Source organism: the organism of the source record quoted next, unplaced genomic scaffold, assembly GCF_019419815.1.
Source record: "Pyrus x bretschneideri cultivar Hongxiangsu unplaced genomic scaffold, Pyrus_bretschneideri_v1 Contig58, whole genome shotgun sequence".
In the NCBI taxonomy this organism is placed as follows: Eukaryota; Viridiplantae; Streptophyta; class Magnoliopsida; order Rosales; family Rosaceae; genus Pyrus; species Pyrus x bretschneideri.
In genome coordinates, this window is record NW_025999796.1 from 1,073,506 (window position 1) to 1,090,274 (window position 16,769).

The 16,769-nt window shown below is 37.3% G+C and overlaps 1 protein-coding gene across 2 annotated transcripts; it reads right to left on the bottom strand.

Moving 5' to 3' along the window:
- Positions 1 to 7,788: 7,788 nt before the first annotated feature.
- LOC103957915 (protein IQ-DOMAIN 5) lies at positions 7,789 to 15,433 on the bottom strand. 2 transcript variants are annotated; one of them, XM_009370139.3, is made up of 8 exons: positions 15,119 to 15,433; positions 14,105 to 14,203; positions 13,895 to 14,006; positions 13,439 to 13,681; positions 12,125 to 12,352; positions 9,942 to 10,055; positions 8,636 to 9,119; positions 7,789 to 8,379 (listed from the first exon to the last, which is right to left on the bottom strand). In XM_009370139.3, exons 3-8 carry the CDS (start codon positions 13,970 to 13,972, stop codon positions 8,225 to 8,227), a joined length of 1,302 nt encoding a protein of 433 aa, XP_009368414.1. In that variant the 5' UTR covers positions 13,973 to 14,006; positions 14,105 to 14,203; positions 15,119 to 15,433; the 3' UTR covers positions 7,789 to 8,224. The 2 variants fall into 2 exon arrangements, with proteins under 2 accessions (XP_009368414.1, XP_009368423.1); XM_009370148.3 differs by lacking the exon at positions 14,105 to 14,203 and having other exon boundaries at positions 15,119 to 15,431.
- Between the last annotated feature and the right edge of the window lie 1,336 nt (positions 15,434 to 16,769).

The following is a 16,769-nucleotide window of genomic DNA, read 5'->3' on the forward strand; positions in this document are numbered from 1 at the left end:
GATTTGTTTGACAAAAGAACATTTCTCATATATAACAAACATTTTTCTCAATTGAATATACATACATGTTACCAAAATACACAATTATTTTCCAATTTTTTAGGAGGGAATGAAAAAAAAAAAATTGGAGGAAAATTCTTGGTAAAAAGATGGATCGGGCTTAACCCGAATTCATTACCACATTAGGCCCAACAGTGTCCTCAAACGTAGGGCCCTTTTTTTCCCTACTTCTTGTCGTGTATTAGATAGGCGTACGGTATGCGATTTAAGCATACTTCATATATGTACACAAAGAACAAGCATACAAAAAAGGCAAAAAAACCTTACTTTTGGTCAGTTTGATCGGCACTCTTCCATCATTACCCCTCACAAAATACATCTTATATATGTTATTGTTGATTCCCTTGGCATTTTTTGGCAAGATGTTTGAGACGAGGACTGAGTTGGAATTTCCTATGGAATGGATTTTTTTTTTTTTTTTTTTTTTTGGGTGGGTGTAAATGAATGATTGTATTAAAAGAGAACCAAAAGAAGCAACAAACTACTACACAACAATGGCAACAAAGGCCAAGCTAAAAACAACAACCCAACCTAACAACTGGCACCAAAAGGAGAACTACATAGGAATTCTCCATTCTTGAAAAATAGGTACATTTGCAGTAGAAAGCGAAATCTGCAAAGAACATAACCGTAAGCTTATAGAGTTCACTATGGGTTTAAAGATAGCAACAGAGTGGAGGTGTTCATTTCTGAACTTACGGTTATTCCCTTCTTTCCAAATAGCATAGACAACAACTTGGAGGCACAACTTCTTAATGCTAACATCCAACAACTTACTCATCCAATTAATAACAACCCAAGTGATAAACTTATGCCAATCCAAAGGAGGAGGATCATAACCACACTAAGAAAGCACATGAGACCAAATATTGGCACTATACGGACACTCAAAGAACAAGTGATTGTGAGACTCATTATCAGTCAAGCAAAGAGAGCAAATAGGCGAGGCATGAAGGGTAAAGATCATTACCTTATCCATGTATATAACTTACCCCTTATAGCAAGCCAAGGAATGAATCTCCACCTTGGGACATGCTTACCAAACCATAAGAGACCAACCTGTGGGACTTTCGGATGGGATTCCCTAATAGCATTCTAAGCGAATGAGGCAGGGTAGCTTCCATTGGGTGACAATGTCCAAGTAACAGAATCACACCTAAATTGTTTCGAAGAAAGGTGAAACATAGAAACTTGAATTTTCACCCTGATTCCTCAATGATACTTGAAGGCCATCTAAGGGTAAAGGGCCCGAGCGGGTGCCAATTGTCAAACCATAGAGAGCTGGAGCGCCCATCACCAATAACATGAAAGAAGAGTCGTCTAACTAGCCCTCTGAGATGAATTAATTTCCTCCAATTCCAAGAGCAAATGGAAGGAAAAAGGGCATTCCAAAAAGAATTACCTTGAAGTAAATAAGCCTTCACCCAATTATACCATAAATTAGAATCACCAGAAATTAAGCTCCAAATATGGTGGATCATAAGAGCTTTATTCCAACATTGTAATCTATTTAAACCAAGGCTCCCCTCAGCCTTAGGGAGACAAATGTCATACCAAGACACTTTAGCTGCATAACTCCCTAAGCAAGTACCAGACCATAAGAAAGATCAAAGTCTTCTCTTAACATCTAAAAGGCACTTTTTAGGGAGAGGATTAGATGTGAGCACCAAAAAAATTGGATACTGGAAAACACAGATTGGATGAGTTACAATCTCCTAGCAAAAGAGAGAACATAATTGTCCCAGCTTTTAATCCTTGCTTCAATCTTGTCAATTAAAGGGGAGCAATCACTGTTGGAACTGTGTTTTCTGTGGGACTTGGAGTCCCACATCGCCCAAACATGTTTCTTATTAAGTCTTTATAAGTGAGTTCACTCACTTATAGTTTGAAAAGAATTGAGCCAAAGCCATGGACGTTGGGCCTTAGAATTGGAGAGTTTGGGTGTATATATTAAATGTCAAAGATGGGCCTTGGGATGGATGAAAAACACAAGTTACGTTTTTGATGTTTTGGATTCAGTTTTTGACAGTTATGATCAGTTTTTGTGAAAGGTTGCATTCAGTTTTCTTTTTACACAACCAATTCGCCAAGAATCCAAGTTCGAGTGCAAGAACTTGGATTAGATAGTTGTATCCTGCAAGATAGACGTCCATCGAACTGCTGCACTAGTGTAGGGACGAGTTTCTGTCTTAGGAGATTGCTCTGCAAGCCTCTATCCGAAAAGAACAAGTCAGTGATTTGTGATTCTATATATAATTACACTAAGTGTTTATGTTTTAATATATTGTGTTTGTTGTTGAGTTTTACCATTTGAAATAAAACTGTGCAAATTGTTGTATAATATATACTTCTGAGTTTTATTGCCATATATATAATGGCATCAGTTGAACTTCTCCAACCGTTAATTCTTATCAAGTTTTTGTAAAAAGAAAACTGAATGCAACCTTTCACAAAAACTGATCATAACTGTCAAAAACTGAATCCAAAACATCAAAAACGTAACTTGTGTTTTTCGTCCATCCCAAGGCCCATCTTTGACATTTAATATATACACCCAAACTCTCCAATTCTAAGGCCCAAGGTCCATGGCTTTGGCCCAATTCTTTTCAAACTATAAGTGAGTGAACTCACTTATAAAGACTTAATAAGAAACATGTTTGGGCGATGTGGGACTCCAAGTCCCACAGAAAACACAGTTCCAACAATCACAACTGAGCTTGGATGTGATTAAAGGAACTTCTAAATAACGGACCAGCAAAGATCCTAAGGGAAAATTAAACAATTGCAAAATTTGATGTTTAGAGATGTTATCTGTTCTAGCAATAAATATTTGGCTCTTGGAGGCACTGGCAGCTAACCTAGAAAGCAATAAAAAATCGCATAGAGATTGATAGGGAACCCGAGCACACTCTTCATCCCCAAAACAGACCATAAGAAGATCATCCCCGCAAAGAAAAAGTGAGTTAACCCAATTCTCTCACACCACCAATGAAACCGAGAGAGAGGAGAGGATCTTATTTTAACATTAATAATATAGGACAACATCTCCATAGCAATGAAAAATAAGTAGGAAGACAAGGGATCCCCTTGCCTAAGGCCACGCCTACTCCCAAATAACTTGCAAGCCCACCATTTACAGCAATCGAGAACATAGGAGACAAGATGCAACTCTTTATCCAATTAATCATTCTAGGTGGGATAGCAAATGCATCAAGAGTAGCAAGTATAAAACCCCACTCCACGATATCATAATCTTTCATAATGTCAACCTTCAGAGCGCACCTAGGAGATCCCTTGACTTTGTGGTAGTCACGAAGGATTTCTTGAGCGAAAAGGATATTATCCCCAATTTTCCTTCCTAGATTAAAAGCCGATTGAGTAGGACTTACCATATGAGATAAATTTCCTTGCGCCGATTAGCCAACAACTTAGCTATAGTTTTATAAAGCGTGTTACAACAGGAGATAGATCTAAAATCACTAACAACAGAGACCTTAGGGACAAAGGTGATGATTGTAGAAGTTAACTTCTTAAGAAGATGACCCAAGTGAAAAAATTCTTGAACAGCAACGATGACATCATTTCCAATATTAGACCACGCTCTTTGAAAAAAAAACAACCATTAAAACCATTTGGTCCAGGAGACTTATTAGGAAGCATAGAGAAGCAAACAGACTTAAGGTTATCCGAAGTGAAATCAACACAAAGAGAATCAGTAAAAACATGGTCCAAAGTGTTGGAGACTAGCCTGCTCAAACCATCAAGCCTAGAAGAGTCCTCACCAACATAACAACCAATGAGTGATTGAAAAAAATTGACAGTTTCCCACTTGACTTCCTCCTCCGAATTGACAATAGACCCATCAACTATAATAATAGAAACCAAATGATTCCTACTTCTGTTCTTTGATATAGACTTGAAGAAAAAAGAAGAATTTCTATCCCCTGCATTTAGCCATTGAACTCCAGATTTTTGCCTCAAGAACATTTCCCCCATAGTCAAAGCCAAAGCATAAGCATCATAAAGGATTTTCTCTTATGCTCACAAGGAGTTGTCAAAAAGGTTAGAGTCAAGAAGCCTTTGGCACATTTCTAAATCAGCCTTGGGCTTAACAACAACATTAGAGACATTACCAACAAGGTCTATGTTGAGGCGCTTGAGCTGTTGCTTAATAAGTTTGAGTTTTTTGCAAACCTGAAATTATTTAGAGCCCTACACTATAGTAGACCAGACACTAGAAATTGTGGGAATAAATCATCCCTGTCAACCATGAAATTAAAGAATTTAAAAGGAGATTTTCGGTTTCAGAAAGGGAGCCCCAACTTACTACCATGGGAGAATGATCAGAGATGCTAGCGGGAAAAATTCAACAAAGCAATTTAGCAGAGTTTTAGTTCACCTTTCATGCACCAGAACAGGATCCAATTTTCTAGAAATACACTCTGAATCATCCTACTTGTTGCTCTAAGAGTAGAAAATTCCAGTGGCATTGAGATTGTCAAGTTCAGTCTTGAAAGGGCAAGAAGCAAAATCTTTCATTGCACTAGTGAAGTGTTGAGAACCACCAGCAGTCTCATTACACCTTCTAGTGATAGTAAAGTCCCCTAAAACAATCCAAGGGGAGCTAGATTAAACACTAGCAAAGGAAACTAAATTAGACCAAAGATTCCTATTGACAACCGCGTCATTAGAGGCATAGATGAAGGAGGCAAAAAGAACTAGTCCAGATTCTAGAAGCTTGATGTTACAATGTATTACTTGATCAAAAGCTTCCAACTTGAACACTAAAAGCTTGGAAGGGTTCCAACAGATGGTTGAAGATGTTGTTTTCTCAGAGTATAAAGGTAGGGAGCTTTGTTGAGAAAAGACAAGATATGATATAGAAGGAAAGCCTTGGAGTTTGTATAGATGAGCCAGTAAGGAACCTTAGGGGGTTTTTATTTGAGAGGATCTAGGAGTAACTTTAGGGTATTACTATTGTAAATCAAACAGCTTGAGGCGGTCTTTGCTTTGCCCAACGTTCTTTTAAATGACAGTTTGATTTTTGAGGTTGGTCTATTAAAGGAAAACACCTTTTGGTGGCTACTTTGTCTAGAAAATTGGGGTGCATGAGCAGCTGAATCCGAAGAGCCCTCATAGGAACCTGACTTGTGTCGATCAATGCAAAGTTGACATGTAAGCAGGGATCGAGGCATTTAATGCAAGGTAGTGGGCAATTTAAAGAATATTCACTTCTTAAAAACCTTCAAGCCAAGTGTCCATGGCCAAGGGTTTTAGAAGTGAAAGACAAGATTTGGGTCTAAAATAATGGTTTGGGCCGAGACGAGTTGACCCTAGGACCACGATTCTTGGCCCAATAAATATCCTTCGGGCTAGTGGGTTTTGGCCTACAAATAGGATCAGTTCGACCGAGTCCTCGTGGTAGTAGGAATGTGAAACGATTAAGTATAAGGGCAACTCAGTCAAGTCCTACATGGATTGAAATTGCTAAGGATTAGAATAAGCCTTGGATAAATATGGATTATCGCTGGGATCAGAATGCCTAGGTGAGCAAACAGAGATAAATGAATCTCATAAGACCATCTCCAACTCTTGGGGATAAAGTTTAAAAATTTAAGCCAGAAAAATTTTAAGCCATAAGCCAGAAACTGTTTTTCTTCTCCAACCCTTGTGGCTTAAAATTTTAGCCTGTGATGATTAAATAAGGATTTTAGCCTAACTTTTTGTTTTCAGTAACTCTTTTTAAAATTAAATTTGTGTAGATTATCTTAATTTATTTTTATGAACATTTTAGTCTAGAAATATTTAAATTCCGATAAGTAATTAAAAATCATACAAATATATAGGTATTTATAAAATTTTAACTTAAATTTGATTTAAATTATTTTAGACGTTAGATTTAATTTTGGGCCGTCAAATATTTTTTTTTTTTTTTTACTATTAGATTTGATGTTATTTGATCATAGCCGTTAGATTATAAGTAAAAAAAAAATGTTAGAAATATGACAATTTGGTGGGTCCAAAATAATTTTTTTAGAGGGTGGGGTGGGGTGGGGTTTTAAAGCTTATATTTTAAGTTTTATCCCATGGGTTGGAGATGGTCTAATGGGACTATGTGCAGAGTCCTTGTAAGAATCGAAGAGGCAAAGACTGAATGAAGATAATGTTTTAGCTGAGAAGGGATAAAGGAAGATCCAAGCAAATGCTAAGCAAACACAGTCCCATTGGAACTCTAACATAGCAGGCTTGTTTACCATGGAAGCGTTGCCTATAAATAGAAGAGACTTTGCAACATTGAAAGCCACTTCAACTCAACAAACAACTCAAATGCTCTACGCGAAAACTCTCGCTCTACATGAAACCCTTCTCACACTTTTTTAGAAAAAACACTATCTTAACCCTCCTAGTAACATATCTTTAGTTTGGACTAACAGTACTGTGTTGACAATCGGTGGCATCTTCAGTTTGGACTAACAAACACTGCTTCTAATTGGTTGGTTATCTATCCAAGTCTCGGCCGGTGTAGATTTTTTAACTTATTCACCAAAAGAGGTCACTTCATTAGCTTCTCAGCGACGTGGAGTTTTCTATGATTGGTTACTCTCATGTGCATTTTGCAGTTCGGCATTCAGACATTCAAACCATGTTCACCATAAAAATGCATATCTTCTTTGAGTACTTGTGTCCCAATAGCTTGATATCGATTCGGCACACCTATATTCTCACGAATATTGTCTAGGCAGCTAAACCTGGCACAGGAGATCCTAAATTTTGCAGTGATCTAGGCAACCTTGTCTTTTGGTTCTATAATCCAACACTGAGACGTGTTCCTTCATCGGCCATAATCGCTTGAGTACAGAAGTTAACAACGCATTCGACATCACCATTACTATACCTATTCTACTCACCCGACCGAGCTCAGTTGCTAAATGGCACACGTGCATTCACGAGGATGTAGTTAGCTCATAATTACTTGGTCTGCGCCCCACATAGGCTTTATAATTTTTAAGGTCATCAATTTTTCAATACAATTATATGTATTTTTAAATATAAGCACACACTTATTTATGCTATAAATTTGATTAAAATATTAAAAAAACCTAGTCCCCTACTCATTGCCCGACTAGTTGATATGTTCAATTTTTTCTTATTTAATGAATTGAGTCTTATACAAAGGTCTTATCTTAATTCCATTGTATTATGTATGCTAACAAGAATTTCTTCGGCCCTATTTAGAATTGTAATATGCAACATTTGAGAGTGTATATCAGCCCTAGAAATAAAATATGTGGCAAAAGCATGCGAATAAGTTTTCTGCATTAGTTTCCTCTAAGGGTTTTAGCGCAACTGAGAGTCATGGCATTAATTGGACCACACGACACATCTTATGGCTACATATTAATGTGCGTAGGATACTCTCCCATCAACCAATACAGTTTCGACGCTTAGAGCTTGTTTGAAATTGCATTTAAAATGACTAAAACCGCTTTTAAATAAAATACTTTTGAGTTCTAAAAGCACTTGAAGCGTTTTCTAAAAAAAACACACTAGTTATATGCTTCTTTCAAGAAGCACTTCAAGTGTTTTTTCCTGGATTTTTACTAAGGATTGGTCAAAAACATTTTCATCAAAAACGCTTTCAGTAATCTTAAAAGTACTTCCAAACGAGCTCATAGACTTCTCTAGCTCTTGTCAAAAGATGGTGTCAAGAACCCAAACAATAAGGCATTCAACAATCAACATTCACGTAAAAATACTTCATAAACCGGTATACATGACATCCGCCCGAGTTTAGGTGAACCAGTTCCCAGGTCGTACCATCAGCTACCAAACATTTGCAGATCTTCTGACGACCCGAGCCAATGACAGTAACATCAAAGGCAACTACAAAAATTGTACATTGAAATAGTAAACACATGCTAGCATACTTAACAACACTAATCAAACTTGATTACAACAATCACACAATGATCCTACTAGTCTCATTGCTTCCACCAATTGTTCCGTTCTTGACACTGCTGCGCTGAAACTGCTTTAAAATGGTATGACAGTAACGAACAAAGCAGTAGCAGCCTCCCAATGCAGCTCAATATGTACAGATTTATAACAGCAAGCACCGCAGCGGGAAATATCAAGAATGTTATTTTCCACGGAACATTTTAAGTTATGCATCAACGGCTTGCGAGACTGATTTTGTAGGGTTTGAATCCCCTCTTCCACTGGGTTTGGATCTAGCTTTGATGGGCTTCTGAGAACTGGGCGTCCCTTTGACATTAGATCTTATAGGATGTCTGGAAGTTTGGGATCCATTGCTTCCCCCTGACCAAGGAAATTGATAATGAAATAAATATTTAGCAGCACAACTAAAGGAGTAAAAGGTAGAAAATAAACATCATAATGCAGTTCCAATCCACTGTTTAAGACGAGTCACTTGGGGAAATGAAATCAAGGATACAGCACCTGCTTATTCTAGAAACAGATACGCCTATCTAAAGGCTTGTTCATTTTTAGGGGAGCTTATATATATATATATATATAGAGAGAGAGAGAGAGAGAGAGAGAGAGAGAGAATCACCGCTATTAGGCAAAGACAGCCGCTTCTTTGCCTGTTTATCTGACTCAGTGGATCTCTCTTTTGGATTACTATGGGATCTTGAAGTAATAGCAGGTTTGGAGTTTCCTTGTTCAGCTGCATCATCCAAATATGGCTTCGACTTTTGCTTTCCAAGTTGGGTAGTATTGGATGCCTCAAGCATTCCAGATGACTTACTAGGTGAAGAATCACAGCCATCAGAATGAAAGGGACCTGCTTTTTGAATTGAAAGATTTGATTGAATATTTGAATTCTTGCCAGCAGATTTTAACTGGGTTATACTGCCGTTCTTATCTTCAGCTGATTCATTCTCATGTACCATAACTCCATCCCTGAGATTAATATCTAGAAAGCGGTTCTCCCAGGGACGGACAGCCATCCATCTTTCTAACCAGTTCCAACCCCAGCTGCTTTTATCTGGTTCGAACCCCGAGGGAGCTAGCAGCTGTCTTGATCCAGCTTGCCACTGCACAAAAGCAAAATCTTATGTGTAAGCTTGTGGAGGTGAATTCAATGCTTCTAACAATTTCAAACCAGGGAAAAAACTAACGACCCATTGTAGGTCAATATAAAAGATTGATGCAGCTAAGCTGGATAATGTGTGCGCAAAACTACACACACGCTACAATTCTGCAACCTGAAAGAAAAAGATATCAATCACATTAACATCCAAGAGTCCAACAAATGTTATGACTTTTATGTTTTCCCTTACAATTTTAATAGGGTACTGTTATTGTGGCACTCCTCCAATTGCTTTTTCTCTCTCTTGCATTGTTACATGTTTTGGAGTGCAGAATGACTTTTGGAGAGCAAATTACAGCTCCTTTTCAATAAATGGGGTCAGATTTCTCTTCACACATCCAAGTATCCAGAAAGTCTAGGATATGCCTTTTGAAATATTTTTTATTCATATGTTATTATGTTAATAAGTAACAGTGGTAAAGTATCTGATTAATGAAATTCAGTTGGCTGAGTAACTGAGAGACCAATCAGACAAGGTTGCTTAACTTCAAACAAATTCTATTAGTCGAAACTTCTGTTTGAAACAAAAGACCTAGCAGAGTGATATATTTATCATACTAGCTAAATATCATATTAAAGCTCAGAATCCTGAACTGAAACCACTATTTTCCCACTCCAGATGATCATGTTTCGACATTTATGCTTCTCCTCCTTTCAAGTTGTGTCTTTCCTTTTAGGGCAATTCACAATCAAATTCAGGCCCAAAAAATAAAAATAACAAAAATGCTACCACGAAGAAATCAACAGAGTGGTTATCATGTGTCACCTGATGAGCAAGAGCATATGCCATAGCTCTCTCACGCTTAGCTGCAGCCTCCTGCCTCTTCAACAACTTGGCTTGAATTTCTTGAACAGATCCTACACTGTCACACCACCCTTCCTGCACCACAGTCAAGAAGAAGCTGTCAACATTCCTTCATTCCAAGGGAAACAAGAATGGAAGAGGTTAATAGAGATGTACATCTATAAGAGCTTATGTCAAACATAATGGTAATTGACAAGTTAGTAAGTCATTAATATGCAATACATGCACATTGGATCCCGTTTCTGTAATTACAGAAGAATTAGAAACTTGATGAATACAACATCAGCAGATTCAATTGCCTACTCATGCAACTAACTTTATTAACCTTATTTCCATTGTCATTAGGAATAGAGAACACTGGAAAGAAATACTAGGCTTGGTTTCAATTAGAATGTGGGTTAACTAAACTTCAGCGTCTCACAGAGCACATACCACGAGATTGTCAAGAATGCCTACACACCTATGTTATACACAGGCAAAGGGCCAATAATCTTATTTGGTTTCCTGAATGACAGATTTTGTTTGGTTTCCTTCATTGTGGGAATTTTATTCATTTGTAGTTTCCTTTTAGGTTTGACTTGCTACATTTGAGTATGGCTTGGCCTCTATAAGTAGGCCAAGATTGATGCCATCAAATTAAAATTATATTGGTCCCCTAAATATGACTGCATGAAATCCTTTTATTGGTTTGTGGTACCACACCTAAACAATTGCATGTTAGCACTGTTCTATTTAAGACTTTCTCTTCCCATGGACAAGCCTTGATGAACTAAGGTCCTGTTCCCTTCTTTCTCCTCTCCTCCACCTCTATTCGTTTCCCTCTCTTTTTTTAATCTCCCCAATTTTCCCATTAGTCCTACATAAATATCATTTTAACACTTGTCACTTCTCTATCATCAAACCTGATATGCTAAGGGACTGTTTGAAATCCATTTCGCTTTAATTTTAGTTTTCAGTTTTGCATTTGATAAAGGGGAAATACATGGGACAAATGAGGGATATAGAGCGATTGAGGAAGGATGACACGAGAGATTTAGAACAAATGTACAAGCAAGGGTAAACCAAATGAAAAACAATTTCAAGTTATTTCACTTTCAAGAATTTGTTTTCATTCACTCTTTATTTCTTCCCCACTCTCCCATCACCCTTCTTCATCTCACCTTTCGCCCATATACTTTCATCATATCCCAAATACAAAAAGTGAAAACTAAAAACTTAAATCTAAATGGTTATCAAACGAGCCCTAAGTGAACAAGCCACACTAAAACAAACCACAGAGACTATAAGGTTAAACAGAACACTGACAGCCAGATTGCTCAAGATCCTAATCACCTGCGCCTACCCTGTGTTGTCCCCTACCTTTACTTGCATAGAATATTTTTGGGATCTTAGCTGGATCTTATTATTATTATTATACTAATTTGTTCTTTTGTTACTTTTATTGGACACAAGATATCAATACATTACAACAGAAAAGAGTCCATCACAAAAGGAGAATGTACAGCCGCAGTTATCATGACAAATCTGAACTGCTAAAAAATGTTAGCTAACAACTGCCCTCCTATCTAGATGAATATTGGACAGAGGTACACCACTGAAGTCGAAAGTTGAAACTGATGACCACATAGAACCAAAACCTAGCCCTGCCCCATTATCTCCCTCTAAATGCATTGAGATTCACTTATCACCTACAGCTTCTTCTGCGTTTATTTTGTGAGCCATAGCTGTCTCTTTTTCCAGCCCTTAAGACAGTTACAGGGTTGCCTTCTACTAATTTTTTGAGCATCTCTACTCCCAGGTTTTAATTCCACCTAAAACGCAAGAGCTAAACCCTAAATGCTAAACTTCAAAACAAAGATTCTACAAGAACCCTTACGCATAAGCTACTAAATCCTATAAGAGTAAACCAAAGCAATCCCTAATTAAACTTAGAAAGAAAAATGTTAATTGTTTCAGGGGGTGAAATAAAGTTGGAAAAGAAGCTGAACGCATTAAAGGAATTGGACTCCCAATTGGAAGTTTTCAATAATTTCCTATCAAATTAAATACCAGAAAAATGGGAAAGCATGAAAACAACAACTCCCATCTACACACAGTATACTGTTTTCGTAATTAAAGTAGACACGGTATCTGCTCTTGCTTACTTCTATTTCTCGAACCCGAACCTCATTTGCAAGTTGTTGCTGAAGTCTTTGTTGAACCGTTTGACCTTCTAATGCCAGGCGAACATGCCTTGCTCGCACTCGAGCCTGAACTCTAACTAAAGCTTGCATACAGCGAAGAGTTATTGCAGCTTGTTTTCTCACAGCATGGCCTCTGACAAGGGCTTGAAGTCTCACCAATCCTTTTAAAGCTCGAAGAGCTCTTCTAGCCTGAAATATGTCACCAAAAGATTATAATGTGATCACAAAAAATGCTGAAAGGTCAATAAATCAAACTATATGGAGAAACACAAATTGCAGCTGCTGTCATTAAAGTACAAACTATTGAAGACGATGTGCCAGATTCAATGAAGATTGCAGAACACAAACCCTTATGCAAAAAGCTTTCTGAAACAATAAACATTAGCACTTTTCCTCTTCGACTACAGGGCTTGATAACATGTCAGTCCAACTATCCAAGCCACAAAAATAAACCAACTCTGACTAAACAAATACATTCTAGGCTTGTTTTCAGAAAAAAAATAAAAATACAAAATAAAAAAATAAAAAACTTATGAAACAATCAAACAGTACAAAATGGCAAGTTTGCTAAACCACAAAATGAAAAATGTTAAAGAGTATAAATTCAACTAGCCACCTCTACATGCTTAATGATGACCTGACTTTTGTAGTTTAAGACTTGGTACTCGCACATTTTATTTTGTCACAAAATAACTTGATAAACTGCCAAACTGAATCTTTCTCTATGCTTGAGAAATAGGCTTTGTTATGCAAACCAAGGTCGCTGCCATTTTATTGGAGCTCATTTAGAAAGCTAAGCAGTATCATAATCTACTTTTCCTTGTGGTTACTGCAATGCTAATGGGTGCTATGTTCAGCAAATTTTTGTAGTTAAGGTAGTGTTTAGTTTATTGCGGTTAAATTCTAAGGAGCAGTTTAGGATACACATATGATTGCAGAAACTAATACATCATATAGAATTTTGGAATTTTATACTCCAGTAATATTATGCTATGTAAGTCCAACTTCTAATTACATTTTTTCCTTATCTATAATTGTGAGCATGTGCGCATAGCAAATCCTTCGTTATTTGTATTAATTAACACTTACTACTGTATCAATTTTTTGAAAGAAAAACAAAACCTATACTACTATATATAATCACTAAAGTAAAAAGAGACTTTTTGAAAGAAGAACCTGATCTAAATGCATTTGAAAATGTCATACTTGAAGTAAGCAATACAAGCATCATTATAAGTGCTCAATGAATGCAAATACGACTGTAAAACTTAATACCAGAAAGCCACGAAAGGTTGTTTGAATGCGTGTGGCAGCCCATTCTTCTCTCACATTCTGCTCACTTTGTGCATTGTGTATTTGAAGTGAACCAGATGAAGAATCCACAGCATCTGTGTTTAGTTGAGTACTGGCATCTCCAACTGGCGGAGCAACATCTGCATCAAACTCACATTTAAGTCTATTTGCATCAAACTCAATGGAATTCTTCCTCCTGTGCCGAAACCTGTAACCAGCTGTTTTCTACAATGATTGAAAACAAGGAAATAAGTCAGTCAGACTGGTACTTTTGAATAACGTAAGAATATCCCAGAAGAATCCAACTAAGATGGAGAAAAAATATTACTGAAGTGTTAACCCAACCTTGCAAGCAATTGGATGGGGAACAAGAAAGAAGAGGAAAAGCAGTAGGCAACAAGATATATAAGATTAGTTTTGAAAAGTTATGATACCCACGTTGTCATCTTTTTCAGAAGACTGAGACTTTTCTGATTTCTTTAATAATGCCTTAATCCATTTTCCAGACACTCCCATGTCGCCAGTCACTTTAGCTCAACCAAATGAAGACCTGCTTAGGGAAAGTTTTTGACAGTTAAGATGTAAGAAGACTTATTATTTATAATAATATTGCTTAATTTCCAAAAAGGATGCTTCCCGATCTCTCACCTAACAGTATAAATAAGGAACTATTTCTACAAGAATGGTCACTTCCGTAAACCGGAGCACCAGCCCAAAATTCCAGGCAACGTACTCATGTCATGGACACTTCAAAAGACAAAATACCGACCAAAGCATTATAAATATGAATCTGAAGTTTCAAAAAATGCAGAGCCAAGCAATTGGACATATGAAGCGAATCAAACTGGAACACAACAGTGATTTTTTATCACAGGCAATAATCATACAAATTCTAGAATCTAAACCATATATGCAATGTCAATTGTCCTTAGACCCATATGCAAGCAATATTACTTCATAAGTTCATAGCAAAACTTGATATAACTAAACAAAGTTTCACCATGGAAAGAGACCCTGCAACTTCCACAGCCAAGATTCCGAGACTGAATACTAGTCAAATTGTATGAACACCTAAACTTTCTAAACAAAATTTCTTAGCAATCAAGTCCCACACGGATAAAAGATCTCAATGGAGTTTTAAGTAAAACCCAAGAAGCTAAAAAACACTTACGATTGATAATACAGTACCACAATTGCATAAAACCTTACAAACCGACCAGATAGCCAAGCATTTTCATCAAATTCACAACTTTATAGCAAACCAATTGATAATACAATACCCCCATTGCATAAAGCGTTTACAAACCCCAATTGGGATCAACCAAATCCATCTTCAATAGTTACCAAGCAACCCCACTAAAGCCCAAATCCACTCCTCCTATTCAAAATGACCGAAATTCGCAATTTTCGAACAATTCAGACTGAAGCCTCATTCAAAGAACTCCCAAAAAATGTAGTAGTACTGATAAAAGAACAAAAATAGAAAGAAATGAGCAATGAAACAAAAGAGTGAGCAATGAAACGATTCACAGATCCACCCATCACCAACACAAGATACCCAATTCACCGCGATGGCGGAAAATTGGACACAAACAAACACAGAGAGAGGCAGTAAAAGGAGAGAAAGTATGCTGAGAAATTACAAAGAAAAGAGGGAGATACCTTGATCCACCAATCAATGGGGTCAAATTAGTCAAAACCTCAGTCAATTTCCCTCTCTCCCTTTCAATTTCTGCACAGCCACCTGAAGAATTCAACTTTTGGAATTTGGAATTTGGAGCTTCATTCAAAAGCGAATTTTGCAGTTTGCGATAAATGTGAAACAAAAGGCCGGCAGTGGGAGCGAGGACCGGTCTCGGCTAATGTGCACCGGGGAGGCCTGTTACTACTTTTTCCTTGATACGGCGTCGTTACGAGGGTCGGGTCCTTGTCGTCCATGGGCCAGAGAGTGACCGTGTGAGTGACAGAGTAAATCACGGGACGCATGCCAACCACCGAATCTAATGAAAAGCTGAGACCACGTTTCTCGGTTAGGTGGGGCATTTTACCCCTGCGCACGCTAGCATATGCACGGCCTCAGGTGAAATTTGGGAGCATTTTGCTCACCACTTTAACTCAAAAGTCAAGATGTATATTCACTAGTCACTCTCCTGAGGTAAAACAACATTTTATAATTATATAAAGATTGTCAAAGTGGATCGTGAGAGCATATCCAAAGAGTAACACCATCCATTCTCCAATTAATAGGTCAATTGGGGTCGAATTGCCTTTGGTCCCAAGAAACCCGTCCGCAAAAGAAGAGGCAATTGTTGCAAAGGCAGCAGTTTGTTGGGCTACCCTTTTAACTGAAGCCCGGGCTTGCGTCCATTGGATTGACCGATGTCATCATGGAAGTTAGCCGAAGACAACCACATCGTACCCACACAGAGCCTAACGGCTCTTTTTCCTTTCAATCCAAGCCATTGGATTTCCGACAGTCCATTCATCTAGACCATTAGTTTTCCAACAATAAAAAAAATGGTCCTTTCATCTGCTACTGCCACGTGGCAAGATCCTGGACATTCAACAGTAATAATTTTGAAAATCAATGACTAGGATTATTCTAATGGTAAAAAATACCAAAAAATATTCAAATTTTTTTTCTATAAATACCCAACCATGTTCTTCATTCTCTACACCACAACTCAATATTTATATTTATTTTTATTACAATCTCCTATAATTGTTTTCTACCTCCCAAATCATTTTGTTACCAAGAAAAGGAATGAGAAGTCAAATTGGTCGATTGGGGAAAATGCTGCTTAGGCTTGGGTGCTTCTTATTCATGTGGAATAAGATTCATGCACAATTTGTCAAGCAAATTCAAGGCACACATCCTGAAGTGAGCAATCCATGTCATGTAGATACAGAATTCTGCATAAAGATTTGAAAGCTTGGCAAGAAGTGCTTGCAAAATGAAATTGGTACCAAGTGGAATCTCCTGTAATTTAAAATTCGATGTATGCTTGACTGACTAGTCAGCATCACCAATCAACTAAAATCAGATTTGTTAGTTTACCAAAATCAAGAATAAACAATTATACTTTGTTTACTAACACAACCTTAGTTAACAAAGGTCCAGTTCATTGCACTTTAAAACTTTATCAAATTTAGTTGAAAGCACATATCTATTTGCACACCCTAGAGTCAATGAGTTACATGCAAATTAACAAGATATGTGCACAAGAATAACAAGAATCAACACAAGGAGTTTTTGGCTGGAAAAACTCACCCTTGGATTAAAAAACCAGGGACTCACCACTGAGTCCAATCG

Bases quoted from the DNA above. Each gene is read 5' to 3' on its own strand.
- LOC103957915 (XM_009370139.3), bottom strand. From the start codon at position 13,972: ATGGGAGTGTCTGGAAAATGGATTAAGGCATTATTAAAGAAATCAGAA. The intron at 13,682-13,894 runs GTGGGTATCATA...CAATCATTGTAG, and splicing joins CTTCTGAAAAAGATGACAAC to AAAACAGCTGGTTACAGGTT. The intron at 9,120-9,941 runs GTGACACATGAT...GCTTTTGTGCAG, and splicing joins CATATGCTCTTGCTCATCAG to TGGCAAGCTGGATCAAGACA.